We start from the raw sequence: 21,536 nt of genomic DNA, 5'->3' as shown, positions 1-21,536 counted from the left end.
CGGGGGGTGGGGGGTGGGAGGCCGGGAGGGGGCCGGGACGCCGGGCTCCGGGGCGGGGGCGGGGGGTGCGGGCACCGGGGACCCCCGTGGCGGCGGCGGCGGCGGCGGCCAGGGGAAGCCGCGGGGCCGGTCATGCGGCTGCGGGGCCCGCGGCCCGGAGCGTCCGCCCAGCCTTGAGCGAGGTGAGCGCGAGGGGAGGGTCCTGGACGGAGGTGGGGGCTCCCCTTGAGGTGGCTGGGAGCCGAGGCTGGGGCGGCACGGGCCTGCGTGGCTCCGGGGGGCGGGATTCTGGCGGTCCGGGAGCCCGGGTTGGGGAGGCAGTTGGGGGTGGAGGGACCTCTGGGCCTAGGGAATCCGTGAGGACGAGGTCCGAGGGTCCCGGAGTGGGGCAGCTGTACTCTTCGCGTCCGAGCCTTGGAGACCGTGGGCACTGGGGAGGTGCCGGCCGAGTCCTTGAGAGAGGCGGTGCTGGATGAGGGGGCAGGGCCCGGGCCCGAAGGAGCAGGACGGGAGTCTGAGAAGGGGTCCCCAGGAAGGGGAGTGCGTCTCCCAGGAGATGGAGTTTGGATTTGGGGCTTGGGGAATGGAACCGCGCGGGTCCGAATGCCTGAACCCAGAAGAGGATGGGAGGCCGAGGGATAAGGAGGCTTCAGGCCTGGGGGAGGGTCCCGCAGGAGGAAGGGCTGGAGGCAAATGAAGAGATCTGGGCGGGCGTCTCGGAGTGAGGAGGAATGGACCCGGCCAGGAGGGCGTTTCAAAGGGGAAGTGGGAACGGGGTCAGTGGGCAAGGTCCCGGCAGGAGTCCAAGGAGCCGGCGGGGGGAGCCGAGGTCAGCCGCCTGGGACCAAGGCAGCCAGGGCGGCAGGGCTTTGGATTTCTGCCTGCGAGCTGAGCCGACTGGAAGAGGAGCCGGCGGTTGGCGGTCAAGCCCTGGAGCGATGGGACGGGGGATGGGAGGAAGAGCGGGTCGGAGCTCGGCCGGGCTCCCGTTCCCGGGTCCTCCTGGAGCCTGGGGGCGGGGCGGGGAGGCGGGGGGGGGGGCGCGCGGTGCTAGGGTGGGGGTGGGGTGGGGGTGAAGGCTGTCTCAGGCTCCGGGATCTTCACCGAGGTGGAGCAGAGTCTCAAGGCTGCAAGAATTCTGGCTGCATCTTTGGGGAGTGTTTGGGGTCTTAACCTTCCTCGTTGAGATGTTGGGGATTGCTGGTATTCAGGAATGTGAGGTCTCTAGTTGAGAGGGGATGGGGACCCCAAGTTGAGTCCGCCAGTCATGGGATTGTGTGGTTGAAAGAAAAGCTCTTGGGGGTGGGTGGGGGGGAAGGTGGTGGATAAGGGATTAAGAGCTCCCTACTTGGAATCTCCAGATTTGGGAGGCTGCAGCTATGAACTTGGGATCTTGTTTGAGGGGGGATCAGGGTTCCAGGATGGATGTCGAGAGTCTGTAACTGGAAATCCCAGCATGGAAAATTGGATCCAGAAACTCTGGGAGGGAATTTGGGGATCTTGTACTGGGGGTTGGAGGAGGGGATCCCGGGCTTCCGGGTTGGGTTTTAGAGTTCAGAGCACTGATCCGCACTTTGAAGGAGGGTCACTCATTTGGCTGGAGTGCCCTGGTTACAGTGTTGAGTCTGCGCTGGCAGGTTCCCAGATCATGGTTTGGACATTCTGGTGTCTCCAGCCGAACTCCTGGCTCCAGGACTGTGGGTCCCAATGTTCTTACATCCCAGACTGAGCATCCCAGGTTCAGGGGCCTGCCTGGATCTGGGATGGGGGGAATTAGGGTTCTGGGATCTGGGTCACGGGCCATGATCTCAGATCGGGGTGCCAAACTGAGGAACAAGGCACAGGATCAGAATTAGAAGGTCATGGGTCAAGGTCTTGGTATTAGATTTGGGTGTTAAGGGTCCAGATAAGCATCCAAGGGTTTAAACTTGGTGGGGCCTCCTCTCAAGGTCTTGGGTAGGCCTGAGGTCAAGGGCCTGAGGCCAGAATATAGGGTTAGGGCCCTTGGGCAGTGATCCACTCGAAATTTCTGGTTGCTATTCAGAAATACAGTCCAAAAAATAGGGGTCCGGGTGCCAGGTTAGGGCATGGAGTCAGGACTGGGTGGCCTAGATTAGGGTTTCCTGACAGGTCCCATTGGGCAGCATGCAGTAATCGAGGTCCAGTATCCAGGGTCCAGGGGCCTAGGTCCTGACTCAAGAGTTGAGGTCACAGGCCCTGTTGGAGTCTAGTAGTCAAGGCTGGGGGGGCTCGGCTCAGGGCACAGAGTCAGGGTCGGGGGGTGCCCAGTGCTAGAATTGTTGAAGAGTCTGCTTAGTGTAACAGCTTCTGAGTCTCAGGCCCCACTAAAGGTTAGGGATTCTGGTGGGGTCTGGTGTCTAGGGTTAAGGTCTCAGGTCAGGGCACGGGGGCAAGGTTGGAGGGCCTGGTTCTGGGGTTGTGAATCTGGAAACTGAGTTTCAAGTCAGTCGTGATATTTGGGACCCAGGTTCAGACACAAGGTTAGAGACCATGTTCAATCTCTGGATCTGGGCCCAAGGTTATGGTTGGACATCTTATCCTGGGGTGGGCGTGGGGTCCACTGGGGCCTTTCCCATCAGGATCCAGAGCCTGAGCAGGAGCGTCAGATTTGGGAAGGCCAATCCTGGAGTTGAGGGTCAACAGCTGTGTCACTGGTTCAAGTCCAGGGATGAGATCATGGGTCAGGACACAGAGGTCAGATCTGAGAGGGAGTGGTTTGGGGGCTGGTATCTCTGGCCCGCGTGCAGCCTCCTGGGGGCTCTCCACAGAGTTTCCCATCCCTCAGGCCCCGCAGGGCGCCCCCCGCCGCTGAGGATGAGTCACTGCAGCAGCCGCGCCCTGACCCTGCTGAGCAGCGTGTTTGGCGCGTGTGGCCTGCTACTCGTGGGCATCGCGGTCAGCACTGACTACTGGCTGTACATGGAGGAGGGAACCGTGCTGCCGCAGAACCAGACCACGGAGGTCAAGATGGCACTGCACGCCGGCCTCTGGCGGGTCTGCTTCTTCGCAGGTACAGGCCTCACCTGCCCTCCATTTACCTGTTCCTGCCTTGCCTGGGATCCGCGAGTCCTTACCCACAGTCCCCTGTCTTGGGCTCCAGAAATCCAGACACCGGTCCTGTTTCTCTCCTGGAAAAGCACATTTCTACCTGGAGCCCCAGTTTTTAGTCTTTTATCCCTGGATCCTACGCTCCAGTGCTTACACAATCTCCAGGTCCCTAACCCCTGGGAAATCCCAGAGTCCCCTTAGAAGTGGTAGCCTCTGTTCAGAACTTGTCCCCTGGACAGTTCCAGTGTTGAATGGGCCCGCCTCCCAGCCACCACGGAGACGCCTCCCAGGAATCCTGCACCCTCCCACCTTATCCTCTTTAGGGATCCAGGAGTCCTGGCGCACAGTCCCTCCTCGCATGGCACCCGGCGTGCCAGCCCTGTCCAGGGCTCCCTTCCATGAGTCTGGAGCTCCCAGACCTCCTGCCCAACCGCTTCCCAGCCCCGTAAGAGTACAACAGACTGTAACCCTGGGATTAAGCCTCACATCCCAGGGCCATCCCAGGGCCTCCTTCCCGGGCATCCTGCCCCTGATTGCCCCTCTAGAGCTTAGGTGCCTCATCCAGCCCTGCCTTCTTATCTTCCCCAAGGCCGGGAAAAGGGTCGCTGCGTGGCCTCGGAATATTTCCTTGAACCGGAGATCAACCTGGTGACGGAAAACACGGAGAATATTCTGAGTGAGGGGAAGAGGGGGGCTTGGGCAGCAAGGGGGCGGCATCCCAGGGTGGGTCCTGGGAGAAAGGGCAGGAGGAGCAGGGAAGGAGAGGAAAGGAGGTAGACAAGTTGGTAAGGAGGCGGGGCCAGGTGGAGGAGGTGGGGCCTGGACGGTGGGTGGGGTCGGCAGGAAAGGGGTGGGGTCAAACCAAAGCGGGTGTGGCCTGGACGGAGGGGTGGTGAGGAGTCGGCAGACCGCTGAGCCGGGGGAGCGTGAGCGGGGGTGGAAGGGAAGAGGTCAGGGGAAGGGGGCGGTGTCCCGGGAGAGTCCTCCTCACCGCCGCCCCTCCCCTTCCCCCAGAGACAGTGCGCACAGCCACCCCGTTCCCCATGGTCAGCCTCTTCCTCGTGTTCACCGCCTTCGTCATCAGCAACATCGGCCACATCCGCCCGCAGAGGACCATTCTGGCTTTCGTTTCTGGCATCTTCTTCATCCTATCCGGTGAGCCCGGGGGTACCAGTTTCGGTTCCAGGAGCCTGTGGTGCCTTTTCCACAAAGAAAAAACCCCACTTCCTTGCCGTGTAGTTGTGGAGGAGATGCCGACCCTCCCCGAGCCCCACCCTTCTGTGGAGTGGAGATAGTGTGCGTTTCAGGGCTGTTTAGGGGACCAAATCATAGGAATGCTTACTGGGTGCTAATTGGGTACCAGGCTCTGTTCTGATACAACCACCGGGCCGCACAACCAGTGAGACACGGAGCCAGGACCCAAACTCAGGCAGTTCGCCCCCAGAGGCTGTATTTTTAACCACTCCTGATATTTTAGCAATTGACAGATTACAAAGCTCTTTAGTTTTCTGTGCAACATTTTGTTTGAAAAATTTTCAGGCAAACAGAAAAGTGGAGAGGATTTGGGAGTGAGCACCCGTGTGCCCACCACTCACAGTCAGCCATTAACTTAGGGCTCGGCTTGCTTTTTCACGCATCCGCCCGCGTACCTGGATTTCTACCCATCCATCAATCACCATCTTTTTTTTTTTTTTAATGCATTTCAGAGTGAGTTGCAGGCTTCAGTCCACTTCACCCTGAATACTTCACCACGTGTGTCATTAGCTAGAGTCCGATATTTGCTTATAGTTTTTTTTCTTTTCTGAGATATGAGGCTCTTTGGCAGGAGTGATCTCGGGCCCTTCACATAACATCTCTGCCCGGGAGGTAATATTAGCACTCGCTTGAGAAAATGGGGGGAGGGCTACGGAGGCCCAAAACCGTGCAGGGAGTCACCCAAGGTACCAGCTTAAAGTGATGCCTAGAGACTTGTGTTCCAGAGTAGAGTTCTTTCTGAAGTGTTACCCTACTCCAAATTTCAGCTTAGTCCGTTCAATTCAGTCCAAGTCAGCTCAGGGCAGCCCAGACGAACCCATTTAACCTATTTAACTACATTTACCTGGTTCAACGAACCCCAATCCTTCCTGGCTCAATTCTTCAATTCATTCTGAGTTAAATCAACATAATTAAAGTCCATCCGGGTCCCTTTAATTCGGTTGCTATTTGGTGAGCAAACCCGCTGTGTGTCTCATCTCCATTCTGTTCCCCGGGGCCCACACTGCTCGGCCCCCGCTTTTGACTTGCCTCTGCAAATAGACGGTGGATATTGAATAGCCTCCCCCCGCCACCCTTCCCTCTGCCTCCTCCCCGACCCTCACCCAGCTTCCTCTAGGCTAAACCTCCCCTGTGCCTCTAGCCTGATGAGACCAGGGTGCAACTTCCATGCGAATCTGAATCACAGAATGTGGAGCCAGACACCGAGCTAAAATAAGACACGTAGAATATCACCATCCTGGAGTGTCAGAGCAGAAAGGTCTCATCATTTTTTTATCATGGAAAAATGGTGGCCTAGAGAAAGAAAGGGGGGATAGGGTAGGTAGCATGGAGACTTTTGTTCAACCCATCCAAACATTAGAAGGAAAACCCTACTGTTTGCAGTTTATGGAAGCGGAAACAGAAGGCAACATAGCCAGTCAGGGGCAGAGCTGGATCAGCCTCGAGGGTGTTCTCATCTCAAAATCCATGCCCATGCCATGCACCAGGACCCACTTCCCAAGGGTCAATGGTGCCATCAGGGCTGGAAGGCAGTGTTCTGCGTAACCGTAGAATAATTTGGGGGATTGAACTCCACTTCCTGAACGCCTTCCTGTAGTTCCTTTTCACAGACTACAGCCCATACACTCCACCCAGGCTATCCGGTCATGTGCTTTCAGCATTGTGGGGTGTAGTGGTTGAAGGCTACTGTCGCCCTGGACAGGCCTAGGTTCAAATCCAAACGCTTCGGAGTGGGCTGCAGCCTTCCTTTGAGGAGTTGTCAAGAGGAGGCCAAATCGTGGTCAGGAGTCGGCCTTTCTGCTGAAGGCCAGGTAGTAAATATTTCAGGTTCTGTGAGCCATGGGTTTGTAGTGCCAAATTAGCCAGAGGTGAAGCATGGGGTGTAGCTATGTTCCAATAATAGTATTTATGGACACTGAAATTGGAATGCAATGTAATTTTCATGAATCACAAAATAGACTTCTTCTCTCCCCCACCTTCCAACATTTAAAAATGTAAAAACCATGCTTAGCTTGAAAACCACATGAAAAAGAGTGGTATAAACGTAGTTTGATGACCCCTGGTCTAGATCATGGGTGAGAAGGGCTGACTCAGTGTCTGGTCTATAACAGTAAGTACTTAACACGTGGTAGTTTAAAATACATACATGCGTACATACACACACACACATAATCCATACATCACACATACATACATACATATGTACATACATCATCCATACCTAGTACTAGTATGAATAACAACCATAATAAACACTTTATCAAGTGCCATGGGCTTGGGGAAGTTCTAAGTGCTTTATGCAAATTAAATTAGTTCTTTTGCTTTACCTTGTAAGGCAGGTGCTATTATCATCTCCATTTTCCAGTTGAGAAAAGAGAAGCCCTCAGAGGTTAAGTTGCTGCATAGCTGAAGCGGGTCCCCACCCAGATGTCCACCGGGGCACTATACTGCCCCACCGCAATTCAAAATCATAAAAACAAAGGAGAGGAAAGGATGGAAACAGTATCCATACCTTAGATCTCAGAACAGAAAATCTGCTCCACTGTCTCACGTTCCCACTGAGGAGACCAAGACTTAGAGAGAGACAGGAGTTGTCAGAGGTTGGATAGATGGTGAAGTTGGCATTCATTCTGGAGAAAGTGGTGGGAGGATTGGGGCAGGGGAGGGACAGGGTCACACCTGGGTGTTAAACATCACTCAGGGGTCTGCGCTGGGGAGAGACTAGAGGGAAAGAGACTGGAAATGGGCAGCTGAGGAGGTGGTGGCTATTCAGTGGTCCAGGCAACAGCAGATAAAATCTGGGCAGGGCCTGGGGCTGGGAGCGTAAAGATGACTGGTTGACTTTGAGAGAGAGGGATATTGACAGAAGAATCAGTAGAGCTGGGTGACTGACTGGATAGGGTTGGAGAGAGAATGGGGACGCTGGGGTGACATTGATTGTCCTTTTCCAGGTCATAGGAGGCATGCTTCCCATGCACGGCTTATGTTAACCCCTGATCCTCAAATATATCCTGTGTGTCTGCTCATGCATCCACTCATGAAACATTTACAGACACATGCTGCACGCCGGGGGCCCTGGAGACGTGGCTGAATGCTAAGTGAGAGCCCACCCGCAGTCAGTCACAGACAGCCCCCAACTACACATCAGTCAGCTTGTCACATGCCTGCCAAAATCCCTTCGGTGCTTCAGTGACTCCCATCGCGCTTAGAATACATCCAAACTCTCCACGCTGGCCTTATAAGGTCTTCCAAGATTTGGGTACTGCTCGGATCTCTGACCTTCTTTCCTAACCCACTAACACACCATTGCTTGTAATCTCAGCCACACTGCTCCTTCTAGTCCTTGAAAATGCTAATCTCGGTCCCCCTTGAGGACTTTTACACTCCTTAGCCCTTCCAGCTTGGAAGTCTCTTCCACCTGATTCTTAAAAGGCTGGAATTTTCCCTCTACAGAGTGTCTCTGACAATGGTACGTAAGGCCGCTGTGCCCCTGCTATACTATACCACATTGCATGTTTTGTATGTTTCAACAGCACTTTGTGTTAAGACCCTAGAAAGCATCCACGATGCATTCATATGCAGCTCTCCGTGGTCCTGAAATCTTACTGTCCTAATTCAGCTGGGAGTGCAGGTGATTCTTGCCTACTGAGCTCTAAGAATTCTGAAGCAGATGTTGTGGGGGAGGGAGAGTTGGATTACCCGAGAAAGGAAGAGAGAAGGAAAAAAAGGGGGAGGGAAAGAAGATTATTTTTGGAGAACCAGAGCCACTATAAAATGGCCAGGAAGGAGTAAGAATGACGAGAACGACCTAGCTTTGCCGTTGTTTTTAGATAATTTGTAGTTACTAAAAACAAAAACAACAGTGAGAAAACAGCACAAAACTCTTTCTCTTTGGAATTATTTGTTTGCTTCTCATCAACCCCAACTCCTGACTCTCCTTGCAGAGAACATGCGTTACTTAGAATTGTTATGTGAAACGTGGGACTCGAGGTGAAACAGATCATAAAGAGGCTGGCACTGCAGGCTGAAGAATGAATACCTCCTGGGTTTAGTAGGAAGTCAAAGAATTTTGACAAGAGAAGATAAGAATCCAGTATGGGTTTTAGAAAGAATCAGAACCTACAGCAGGAAGATAAGGACTCAGGGGCAAGGGTACAGTCATAGAGAAGCGTAGCTTCGTCAGAGGACTTGGAGATACAAAACAGGGGTCAGATATATGAGAAATTTGGGAAGTAAAGTGGACAGGCCTTGATGACTGACGATCCTTGATGGATGAGAGAGAAGGAGAATCCGGGTGGCTCCCCCGCGATTGACCAGGGCACTCCAGTGGGTGTGGTTCCTGGGCTGCCTTTGGCATTCCCTTTTGGTAAACCTGTTCATCTTTTGAGACCTAGCTTGGATGCCTTTCCACCATGTAACATTTTGCACGAACCTGGATTGAATCCTGATTCTGGGGGAAAAGCTATAAAAGGCATTCTTGAAACAACTGGGACAGTTTGCAAATGGAATAATTTATATTATGGATTTCTTGTAACATTTCTAGGTGTGATAACGAAGCTGTTGTTATGTAGAAGAATGCCCTTGCTCTTCAGAGATGCATAGTGAAGTGTTGGGAAATGAACCGAGATTCCTGCAACTTACTTTCAAATGGCAAAGCCAACAAGTTGTGTGTGTGTGTGTGTGTGTGTGTGTGTGTAGGGACAAAGAGACAGAAAGAGAGCTTCTTGGATGCCAAAACTATGGGATACTAGACATTGAACGTGCTTTGGAAGTTCAGAGCAAGGAAAGGTTAATACTTAGTGGAGGTGGAGGAATGGTGGGACTCTGGATTAAAGCAACGAATGAGCTCTTTTCTAGAAGTTTCAGCTGTGTGGCAAGTATATCCATCCATTCAGCTAGCATTTACAATGTGCTGAAGCTTGTGTTTGATGCTAGGCATGCAGTGGGGAACATGGAGGGCTGGTTCTGAGCACCCTAGATGGGGTGGGGGAGATGTATGACTAAAAAAGTTACCAACAGAAAATAGAATGTTCAGTGGTGATAAATGCTATGAAGAAAAATAAAGCAGGTTAGGGGAAAGGCAAGTGAGGGGGTGACTTTATCTCACTTCAGTCACTCCAATTTTTAAGTGAAAACTTTGAAATCTTTAGAAAAGTACAATGAAGACTGGTACGCCTTCCTCCACCAAGATCCTGCATTTTGCTTATGTTTTCTTATATTCCCTCTCATTCTCTACACACACACACACACACACACACACACACACACACAACTTGCTGGCTTTGCCATTTGAAAGTAAGTTGCAGGCATCATGCCAGTTAATCTCCCAACACTTTGCTATGCATCTCTTAAGAGCAAGGGCATTCTTCTACAGCTTCGTTATCACACCTAGAAATGTTACAAGAATTCCATAATATCACTTGGTCCCTTTTTCAAACTGTCCCAGTTGTTTCAAGAATGCCTTTTATAGCCTTTCCCCCAGAACCAGGATTCAATCTAGGTTCATGCATAACAGTCTAGACTAGTTCCTCCACTGTTTTTTTTTATATATATACAACACTGACTTTTAAAATGTATCTCATTATGAAAATATAGAAAGAATAGTATAATGAAATCCCATGTACCTGTCACTCCATGTCAACAATCATCAACATATGGCGAATCCTTTTTTAGCCATACTGTGGTATCTCCCTTCTGTACTTCACTACGTTATTTTAAAGTCTCAGACATTACATCTTTTTATCCACAGATACTTCAGGATATCTGATAAAACAAGTACTTTATTATTTAACATAGCCACAGTACCATTCTTGTGCCCAAACAATTAAGAATAGCTGCTTAATATCATTTAATGTCTAGTCAGCATTGAACTTCCCCACCTATCCCATAAATGCCTTTTTACAGTTAGTTTCTTGCCAATCAGGATCCAAATTCCACTTGTGCATTTAATCAATGGATCGCCAAAGCCTCTTTTAATCTATAACAGTCCCTCTCTTATTTTTTTTCCTTGCTATTTATTGGTTGATGAAATCTGGTCATTTGTCCTATAGAATTCCTACACTCTAGATCTTTCCAACTGCGCTGATCTATCATTGTGGTTTCTTGTAAAATTGCTGTTGCTCAGTTCCAGGTCTGCTTTTTTTTTTTTCTTTGCAAAATGCTTTGTAGATAGGTGGTGCTGTTCACATCCTACTGCGGTACATCAGAGGCATCCTAATTTGGGCTGTCTCTCTCTTCAAGACATTAAAATGATCACTGGTTCCGGTGTCATCAGCCTGATCCTTGTCATTGTTCTTTCAAGTCTGCAGGACAGAGTGTCTTGGATCCTGCATCCTGGGTGTGTTGGACCGCTTCCTCGTGGCATATCATTTAATTTGTTCCTCCTCCCCTGTATTTCCTGTAACCGGAAGTTATGTCTGGACTAGAGGTTTGCTTAGATTCCAGTGAAATATGTCTGGCAAGAAGAGTCAGAGGGGGTGCCAAGTTCTTTATATGCACCACTTCAGGTAGCAGATAGTGTCAGGTTTGCTCCCCTGTGAGTGCAGCAAAGTGTGAGCGCTTGGCAAAGGCCGTGGCCTCCAGAGCACCCACTGGAAAGGGGCATGCTTCTCTCTCCAGTGAGTAAGTAATTTGCAGGGCAACCCTTTGGCACCTTGGGGGGAAGAAATCCTGTTTGGGGATACCTAGTTTGTTTAACATTTTTTATTCTGGAAAAAAATTTAAACCTGCAGAAAAGTTGCAGAAATAATACAATGAACTCTCATAGATCCTTCACCTGGACCAGTTCTGAACATTTTGCCACATTTACCTTTTTCTTTCTCTATCTTGCTCTACCAACTGTCATCTATCGATAGAAACACTTGAACATAAGTTGCAAACCATTCACCCTAAACCCTCCAGCAAGTATCTCCAAAGAACCAGCGCATTTCCTTTTCTAAACACGCTGCAGTAATCAAATCCAGGAAGGTCAACACTTGTACCGCATTACAACTCACACTCACTCTCCATTCAGACGTCATCAGCTGTCCCACTGATGTCTTTTATAGTCCTTCCCCTGAGTCAGATCCAATCTAGGGTCACGATTTGTATTTCCCGGCCATGCCTCTTTCGTCTTCTTTCATCTTTTATACAGTCTCCGAGCTTTTAAAAAAAAAAGATCTTTCATGTTGACATTTTTGGAGCGTGCAGCCAGTCGTGTTGGAGACTGCCGCACAGTTGTCTTGGGAGTAGATCCAGGTCACACATTTCAGCAGGAACACTCTGTGAACAAAGTGGCAGTGTGCTCCCACCGGGAGGTCACGGCGTCAGTCTGCCCTGTTATTGGCGATGTTCACTTTGATCACTTGGTTAAGATGGGATCTGTCAGCTTCCTTTGCGATAAAGGAAGGTTTTTTTTTTTTAAATCTCTTTGTAATAAGTAGATATTCCATAGGGAGATTCTGTCTACCAGTGACTTAATGTCCACTGACAATGCTTGCCTGAACCCTAATGTTACTATGAGGTTTGCAAAAGGATTTCTCTTTTGTTCCTGCATGTGTGCCACTGAAAATAATTTTTCCTTTTCTTTTATTCTTTATTTATTTTAAAAACATATCAGTATGGATTCAGTGTGTTATATACCATTATGTTTATTATTCATTTTGATGCTCAAATTGTCCCCAGTTGGGCTGTCTGGAACTCCATTCAAACTAGTCCTGTGTCTTTTTCTAAACATGCTCCTATTGTTTCTTTGAGCCCGTCCTTACTTTGTGGAACAAGTACACCATTAACCGCGCCTGCTCCTGGCTTCAAATTTAGCTCTTTCTTCTGGGAGCCCTAGCTGCTTCTCTAGTGGGTGATGGTGTGAGAGACCAAAATCTGGATGCAAGGTGTGCTCACTGCTGATGGCTGTCCCTGCTTCTCGTATGTTTCAGGACTCAAGGTGGGGATGTACATGCATCTGTAAAACAGGAGTTCATGCTGATACCATCGGGTTCTTCCCTGCCCGACCCCATATTCTGATTTGCTGCCTCCTCCTTTCAGAATGCAAACTCCAGCTCCCCCAAACAGCCATCTATTTGCGCATGTGCTCCACCCTACAGTACACACAGAATAACTTAAGAACTGCTACCCCCAGACCACTCCCAGTAAAAAATCTACTGAGTAAGGTTCAAGATTTCTTTGCAGATCTTTCTGTCTTTAGACTGAAATATATAATCAAAGAACTGTATTCAAAAGTTACTTGGATTACTACTCCCCCCAGTCCACCCCTGTGATTGTCTTGTTCATTTGATATAAAGTTAGCTTCATTTATTTTTGTTTGTACTTAATCTTAGTTTTCCCCCATCCTTGTTGATTTTTTTCTTTTGAATGTATAAAATATTAGCATATTCCATGCAAAAAACATGTATTCAGGGGAGGAGTACTGTTTCCTTACTCTCTCTTCCTGTTCTCACCTACCCCCTATAGGTAATCAACTTCACTTGTCTGTTTTCCTTCCTCTATCTCTTTTTGCAAAAATAACTGGATGCACATATGTATTTTTATGTACCTTTTTTTTTCTTAAAAGGTACCATCCTGTAAACTCTTTTTCACAATACTTTTTGTTTGCTTTTACTTAGTGATGTAGTCTGCAACTATCACTGAACTCTGCATCAACCCACAGCGATCTTCATCATTCTCACTGCATGGTGATGCCATACTCTTTCACATGATGTTTTATAGTTTATTCCACAGATCCTCTATGTAAGGGTATCTAGGTCATTTCCAATATTTTGCAATTAAGAATAATACTGCAGTGAATCAACTTGTACATATGCACTTTCCTACCATTGGAGGGATATCTTAAGGGTAAATTCCCAGAAATGGGATTGCTGGGTTAAAGGATGAATACACTTGTAGTTGAGTTCAATATCGCCAGATTCCCTTCTGCAGGGGTTGTGCCATTTTGCATTCCCAGCAGCAACTTGTAAGAGTTTCTCTTTCCCTGGCCTTGCCAAAAGTGAAGCTTTTAAACTTTTGGCAATCCAATGGATGAGAAGTGGTATCCCCTTATAGTTTTCAGCTGCGTTTCTCTTTGAGTGAAGGAGCTTTTTTTTTTAAAAAAGAGGAATCATAGAAGGTCTTTCTAAAGAGACAAGGAAGGAGAGAGCTAAATGAAGTGACAGAGACAGAGATGGAGATCTCTGGCAGAAGATCATTCCAGTTAGAGGGAACAGCAGGAGCAAAGGCCCTGAGGCAGAAATGAGCTTGATGTGTTCAAGAAAGAGCAGGAAATGCAGAGATCTTGGTAGGGGGAGCAAGGAGAATCTGACCAGGGATAAGATTACCGGGACCACACATGCAGTCGTTGTAGTCTAGGGGCAGGAAAGTTTTTCCATAAAAGGCCAGATAATAAATATCTTCAGCTTTACTGGCTATACAGGCTCTGTTGCAACTAGTCAGCTTTGCCACTGCAGCCATAGCTGATGTGTAACTGAACAGGTGTGGCTGTGTGCCAATAAACCTTTATTTATGGCCCCTGGAATTAGAAACCCACATACTTTTAAAACTGAGATAGTAGGCATCACAAAACATAAAGTTCATATAATTCAGCAGTTTTACTATATTTGCAACCATCTCTGTTACCTGATTTCACAACATTTTTATCACCGTAAGAAATAACCTACACCCTTTAGCAGCTAGTCATGATTCGCCTTACACCTCATTCCTGGCAACCACTAACCTACTTTCTATCTCTGTGGGTTTTCCTATTTTGGACATTTCATATAAATGGAACCATACAATATGTGGTCTGGCTTATTCTTTTTGTCTGGCTGCTTTCTCATAACATTTTTTTAGGTTCATCCATGTGGCAGTATAAATCAGTACCCTGTTCCTTTTTTTGGCTGAATAATATTCCTTTATCTGGCTATACCACATTTTGTTTACCCATTTAGTTGATAGACACTTGGATTGTTTCCACTTTTTGCCTATTATGAATAATGCTGCTACAAACATTCCTGCTCTAGTTTTTGTGTGAACATATGTTTCCATTTCTCTTGGGTAGATACCTAGGAGTAGAATCACTGGGTCATATGGTAATTCTATCTTTACCACTTTGAGGAACTGCCAAGTGAAATTCGTATACTTTTTATGGGCCACAAAATAGCATCTTTTTGGTTTTTTTCAACTTTTCAATTACATAAAAGCCATTCTTAGCTAGTAGGCCATACAAAAATCAGAGGTGAAGTGGTTAGCTGGCAGGCTGTGGTTTACAGACCCATGCTGTAGGCAATGGAAGGAACTTGGATTTATTTTGGGTCGATGGGTGTACAAATGCTTACTTGTAGGATTCTTAGGAAGGCTGCTGATAAAGATTACTTGGATGAATTTGGGGCAGGAGACTTTAGAGCCTCTTTAAGACACCCTTGGCATGGCTCCTGTTTAAAAGAAAGTTCATCTTGAGAAAGTGAATTGATATTTGCCTCTTAAAAATTCTCAAACCAAAAAAAAAAAATTCTCAAACCAGATGTCTTCTCTCCACCTTCTCTCCATGTGCCTTTATTTCTTCAACTGTAAATGGAGATAAAAGTGCACTTACTTAAAGGGTTGTCATGAGGTTTAAGTGAGTTAATACATATACAACACTGAGCACAGTGCCTGGCACAGGGCAAGACCTATATAAAAAGTTGCTGTTGTCACGATCACCATTATTAATGATGTTGTGCTATTATTCTCCACACAGCCTCAGCTCAGGCCTCATCCTCCTCACCCTGGGATGTTACAACTCCAGTTTCTCCCGTCCAGTCTCTTCCCAGAATTAACCAGCCCCCAGAGGACCTTCCAGTACCCCGATCTGGCCCTGCCCTTCCTTGCTCTCAACTTTCCATGGCTCTCTAGTGCCTGTGGCATTGATGCCGAGTTCCTCAGCCTGGCATTTGAGGCCCCTCATGGCTGTGCCCCTGCCCCCTTCTCTGGCCTCATTTCTGGTGGCTGCATCCCATGTTTTGCCTACATGGGGGGATCAGTGCCATGCTCCCCCTCCAAACCATGCCTGAGTGACAGAAGGGTGTGCTCATTCATCCCTGGGCCTCATCCTTTAGATGTGGACGGGAAGCTTTCCTTGACTCCCCCTGCCCCTTCCCCCGGTGGGCTTGGCACCTCTTCTGGACCCCCAGGGCTGTGTGTCCCGCATGCCACTCCCATATAGCACATAACCGTGTATGTGACCTCTGCCCAGCAGCTGCCTTTGACTTCCACAGCTGCACGGTGGGCTCCTGAATGGCAAGGTAGTGGGGTGAGGAGGGTGGTTCATCTCAGGGATCCCCACCCAGACAACGCCCAGCACACAGAGGCTTCAGAAGATGGACCTCAGTCCAGGACAGAGCAGGGAGGAGAAGGGAGAGGACGGCAGCGAGATGGGGAGGGGCTGGGGTCTGCCGCTAACGGACCAAGGGCACCCCTGTGCTTCCACAGGCCTCTCCTTGGTGGTGGGCTTGGTTCTTTACATTTCCAGCATCAACGACGAGGTGATGAACAGGCCCAGCAGCTCTGAGCAGTATTTCCACTATCGCTACGGGTGGTCTTTTGCCTTTGCTGCTTCCTCCTTCCTCCTCAAAGAGGTGATGTTTTGGGGTCCAGAATCCAGAGCTTTGGAGGCGGGGAGGTGGGGGCGTACACTCTGGATTAGAAGGGAGGTTGTGGCTGAGGGCCTAACCCCGGGGTCTGAGGGAGGAGGGCTGGGGTTCTGGCCTCTGGGTCTGAAAAAGGAGGGTGCGGGACCCTGGGTTCCTGGGGGAGGAAGGGCTGGGCCCTAATTCCCGGGGTCTGGGGAAGGACGAAGCTGGGGCCCTGGGATATTGGGGAGGAGGGGTCGGGGGTCCCGAGTCGGGGGCAAGCGGGGGGCCAGGGTCTGGCCGTGGCCTGACCCTGCCCTGCCGCAGGGAGCCGGCGTTATGTCCGTGTACTTGTTCACCAAGCGCTATGCGGAGGAGGAGATGTACCGCCCGCACCCCGCCTTCTACCGCCCGCGCCTCAGCGACTGCTCCGACTACTCCGGCCAGTTTCTGCAGCCCGAGGCCTGGCGCCGCGGCCGCAGCCCCTCCGACATCTCCAGCGACGTGTCCATCCAGATGACGCAGAACTACCCTCCCGCCATCAAGTACCCCGACCACCTGCACATCTCCACGTCGCCCTGCTGAGGCCGCCCCGCGCCGATGGCCACGCCCCGTCTGGACCCTCCCTCCATTTCATTGGTCCCTTCCGCTCCCCGGCGGCCCCTCCCCTTCGGGTGCGACCCGAACGCCTGCCAGCCTCTGTCCCCTCCGCCCCCGCCACTCTCATCTCCGGACCTTCGGGGTCCACGGGCGCAGCGAGGTGGGGGGCCTCCTTGCTGCGCGCGCAGCTCCGGGGGCGGGCGGGGGGTACTGTCTACCTGGTCTCCCGCCCACACGCTGTCTCTGCTCACTGGGCGACCCCATCCTCCCCGCTGGGCGCTGCTCGGCCTCCTAAGGTTACCTGCCCTTTAGGGGGCGCTGTCTAACGGATCTTGCTTTCTTAGCTTACGTTGGCTTGTTTTTCTTCCGCCTCCTCCAACACTGTCCTTTCCTCCTCTGTTCCCGCTTATCCAAAGCCCCCAGGTGCATCCAGCCCCGCACACCTCACAAGGATGGAGACCCTGGGGTGCAGGGAGTTCCTCCCTGCATTTCCACACCTGTGCCCGCCTCTTTCCCCTCGAGGCCCCGTCGGGGGAGGCAGAGGCAGTAGCGGGGGTCGACACCCCCCAAACCTCGAAGTCTTCCATTTTCTGGCACCCCCTCATTGAAGTCCCCCTTCCCATCCAAGACCCCCAACTCTGGCCTCTTTCAAGGGTCCGTCCGCCCCCTGGGACAGATTTGTGGGGGTCACCAGAAACGCCATCCCCCTTATCAGGGGAGGGGCGATGTAGCACAGTGTTGTACACGGAACCAGAAAGGCCCCCGGGGTGGGTGGAGGGAGGCGGGGGAGGGACGAGGGCTTTTAGTTTGCATCTTAGGTGGGGAGGGGGGCGGGGGACCGCAACAGTTAACCTGTCACTAACGCAGCGATTTTTAACGAGGCTGGGGGGAGGGGGGCTTTAGGGGTGGGAAGGGGGGTTGGGGGGGCCTGGCTCTGTTATTTACCGTGTATCATATGTAAATACCGACAGAAACTTCAATAAACTTTATTTCAAACAGGTCTCCGCCTGCCTGGGGGAAGGGGCTGGATACAGGGGGCTGGGTCCAGGTCTCTTCCCCTAGGGTCGGGGGCCCAGAGGGCTGCTGAATAGGACTGGGTCCGTCTTTGTTAAACCGCTGAATAATCGCAATGATTAACTGCAGCACTTTACTATTCAGTCCGTGTAAAGGATGTGGGACAGCAAATGACACCTGTCAGGATCAATAAAAATGAGCCCTTAGTCTTACTATGACCACTTACTACTCTTGCCTGCCTGCCTTTTCCGTTGCTTCGTTCAGTTTTCTCCCAAGCCTGCACGTTGAATTTATGCCACTCATTTTGCTGACAGGTCCACAGAGGTGAAATGATTCGCCCAGGGCCACACAGGAAAAAATTGGCAGAGCTGTGAACTGAAACTAGGTTCATCTGGTTCTGAAACTTGAGCCTCTTTCCTCTTACACCAGGGAGTAGTGGATTCTCCTAATGCTTGGCCCCATTGCTTTGTTGAGAAATAACTGCTACCATTTATCATACACCTACTATGAGCTGCACACCTTCCTCCCATACTTGGTCTCATGAGACGTTTCCAGCAGCCGTGCATGTAGGAATGATCATTCACACGCGATTTGCAGGGAAGGGATTGAGGCTCCTATGCGGGCTCTTAAGATCTGTGATCTCAGCTGCTACACTAAGGTACTGAAAACAACCTGAATGTTTGTGTTTGATAAGCTTATTCTGGAAATGCATCAAAGAGGAAACAGGGCTAGCCCTTTGGCTCTTTTTGTCTAGATTTAGCCTCTTCTGGGGAAATCAAAACGACTTCTGTAACGGCACCCGGTAACAGCCACAACCACACTTACCCGGCCATCCTTAGGTGTCAGACACTGTGCCAAGTACTTTTCATGTATTAATTAGCTTGTTGGACTGTCCCAAACATCCTGTGAACTAGGTATTCCAAACAGCCCCATCCTGTAGATGAAGCAACTGAGTTCCAGGAGCTAAGGTCCTGCAGCTGACGAGATGCAACAAAGAATGCATGCTCAAGACTGTCTGACCTCAGTGGCTATATTTTACTACAACACACCGAGTGCGAAGTCATACTGTGACCTTGAGCAAGTCCTTTGTCTCTGGGGCTTCAGTTTTGCTTTGTTTTGTTCTCCTGTAAAAATGGAGGCTGGTGGGTGAGAAGACTTCCAAATCCCCCTGGAACAAGGACAGTGGTGGCTGTAGGTTAGGAGGAAAGAATTACAGTTCAGCAGGGTCAGATTTCCTGAGGGAAATATTCTGAGTCATTTTCAATAATTTCAGGGATTTCTGGAGGTCACTCCTGAGATTTGGGATGGCAAATATGTTTCAGTTTCTTTGTTAAGACTAATCAATTCTTAGTGGCTGCTGGGAGCACAGTATTGAGAAGGATTTTGAATATCTAGCTACTCACTGGGAAACGATGACCCTATCGACTGGTGCTGTCTGACATCCTGATCAACTGGTGCTGTCTGTCCTGTCTGCAGGATGGACATTGTGATATCAGTACTGAGATATTTGCTGATTTTGCCCAGAACTTAATGACCTGAAATCTTAATGTTCTTAAAAAAAAAAATCAACTTTCTTGGTTCTTGTTTTTATTTAACGTCAAAAATGGATTCCATGAAGATTTGTTTATCTTTTTTGAAAGGAATACTGTAAAAAAGATCAGCCCATTTCTGACCTCCCAACACCAAAAAACCCCCCTTACCCTCAGGTTTTACATCTTTTCATGTATAATTTCAACAGTACTATGTGCATATTAAAGATTACATGTATGCATTGAAATCCACACTGAGGTGAATATGTAGCATATACATGTTTATGTGACACAGCGTTCATCATAGATACACACAGCTCCTGTACCTTCCAACTGCACGTGGCAGTGTATTAGGGGGATCACTTAGTATCAGTTATATAACTCTACCTTGTTTTTCAAGGCTGCTTGATAACAATGGTTTGCATAAATTAATTGCATCATTTATCAAGTGTTTTCTGTGTGCAGCCAATTTGTATTGAAGTCCTAAGCACTTTACATTCAATAACCCTGAGAGTGAGGAAGGTGCCTTTATTATCATCCCTATTTTATAAATAAGATCCTGAGGCACAGAGAGGTTAGTTAACCATTTCCTGGTCACACAGCTAGTAAGTGTCCAAGCTAAGATCTGAATTCTGGGAGTTTCCTGAGTCTGCCAGGCTTAGCCACTAAGCTGTATACCTCCATGGACACTGAAGTATATAGTTCTATCTATTTATCTATTGATCATCACTTTTACACAGTGTTTTGCACTTATTTAGTTTACAGCCTTGGGGTTCTCCCTGGGGCATCCCTGAGACCTGTTTAAGGGGTCCATGAGGTCAAAGTCAACCTTACAAAAATACTAAGATACTGTTTGCCTTTTTCACACTTAATCTGTCATGAGCGTATAGAGCTGCGCGTCTCTGGTGAGTTCACAATGTCTGATGACACGCAAGCTGAATGCAGAAGCAGCTACGAGAACCCACCTTACTTCTATTAGGCCAAACGTTGAGCAGATTTTCAAAATTAGAAACTAATACCATTCTGGTTTTGTTTGTTTGTTTGTTTTTCAGGAAAGCATAGTTACCGTCATTGAAAATAAGTTGCTTATGAAAACATGCAATGAGTTTTTATTATTTTACTTAAGTCAATACATATCCTAAAACCTCCATATGTTAAATGTCAGCAAACCTCACACATACACAAATGCTTTTGGGGTTCTCTATAATTTTTAAGCATAAAGAGGGGTCCTGAGACCAAAGACTTAAGCATTGCTATTGTACATCATGGAGGCAATGGATGAGATGTAGAGATTTGCCTCATTTTTTTCAATGGCTGCGTAGTGATCTCTCGAATGGAGGTCTTAACGATAAACTCTTTTTTATTATACATTTAATACCCAGCCATGGTGTCCAAATCCAAGCAGCAGAGAAGGGTAGAAAGAATAAATGTAACTGCCTTCTTCTTATGTTCTCAATCCCAGTCTCATTTCCTGCAGGGGACAATTTTTATCACTTCCTTCTGGACCCCCAGGGGACATCAGGCAATGTCTGCGGACATTTTTAGATGTCCCTCTTGGGGAGCGGGTGCTGTTGGCCTCTAGTGGGTAGAGCCCAGGAATGGTGCTAACTATCCTACCACAGTCCCCACCCCAAAGAATGATCTGTTCCGAGATGTGACTAGTGCTGAGGATACAGAAACCTGTCTAAATTTATGCGTTTGCATATCGTCCCTCTCTTCTTTCATTTACCTTTACGTTTATTGACATAAATGGGATTTTGCTAAATCTATTAATAACCAGTGACTCTTCACTAGTAGGGATTGGAGATCACTTTGAAAATCAGGTAACAGCTGCGGATGCCCCAGGAAAGAATACCCATGTTCACAAAATTTTGTACATAATTTCCAGGGGCTTCACAGACACCCAAAAGCCCAGCCAGAACTCCTTGGATGTGTGGTTTTCGATCACAGTCCCAGGACATCCCCCCTGGAGTGAGATCACGAGCTGCACCCCCCACCCCCACTTCCTCTACAAACAAGGGAACCAAGGCCCAGAGAGGTCAAGGGTTCGGTTCTGGGCCCCTTAGGGAGGCAAGGAAAAGCAAGAACTGGAACTCACGCCACCTGACTCCCCAGCGCTGGAATATTTCCACTTCACCCTGAATGAGGACGTTTTAGAAACGCTGATCTCCTTTTCCTGGTACAGCAGGAAAACACGCCACCAACACTCTGTTCCTCTTGAGAAAACACAAAGGCCCAGCTGTTGTTGATGAGAAACACTCAAGCACCTGGGAAAAAGCACATTGAGGCTATGAGGCAGGGAGAAGGGTTGGACAGGGATGGGAGGTTGTGACTGGCTGCTCTCTGGTAGGGACCCTGGAATATGCATCTACTTGTTCTCTGGGTCCTTCATCCACCCACTCAGCCAGCCAGCCAGCCAGCCAGCATCTATTGACCAAGGCTTCCTGTCTACCAGGGCTGGGCTCTGGGCAACACCAAAGTGAACCAGACCCAC

At 49.2% G+C, this 21,536-nt stretch overlaps 1 protein-coding gene across 2 annotated transcripts; it reads left to right on the top strand.

Annotated features, from left to right (window-relative positions):
- Window positions 1–46: 46 nt before the first annotated feature.
- Window positions 47–16,571, top strand: CACNG7 (calcium voltage-gated channel auxiliary subunit gamma 7). 2 transcript variants are annotated; one of them, XM_036880954.2, is made up of 6 exons: window positions 47–182; window positions 2,807–3,031; window positions 3,659–3,745; window positions 4,090–4,224; window positions 15,760–15,905; window positions 16,227–16,571. In XM_036880954.2, the coding sequence occupies exons 2-6, from the start codon at window positions 2,836–2,838 to the stop codon at window positions 16,482–16,484; spliced, it is 822 nt and encodes a 273-aa protein (XP_036736849.1). In that variant the 5' UTR covers window positions 47–182; window positions 2,807–2,835; the 3' UTR covers window positions 16,485–16,571. The 2 variants fall into 2 exon arrangements, with proteins under 2 accessions (XP_036736849.1, XP_036736838.1); XM_036880943.2 differs by having other exon boundaries at window positions 4,084–4,224.
- The last annotated feature ends 4,965 nt before the right edge of the window (window positions 16,572–21,536 follow it).

The sequence above is a fragment of the Manis pentadactyla genome (assembly GCF_030020395.1).
Source record: "Manis pentadactyla isolate mManPen7 chromosome 15 unlocalized genomic scaffold, mManPen7.hap1 SUPER_15_unloc_1, whole genome shotgun sequence".
NCBI lineage: Eukaryota > Metazoa > Chordata > Mammalia > Pholidota > Manidae > Manis > Manis pentadactyla.
This window is presented reverse-complemented; position numbering and strand designations above follow the sequence as displayed.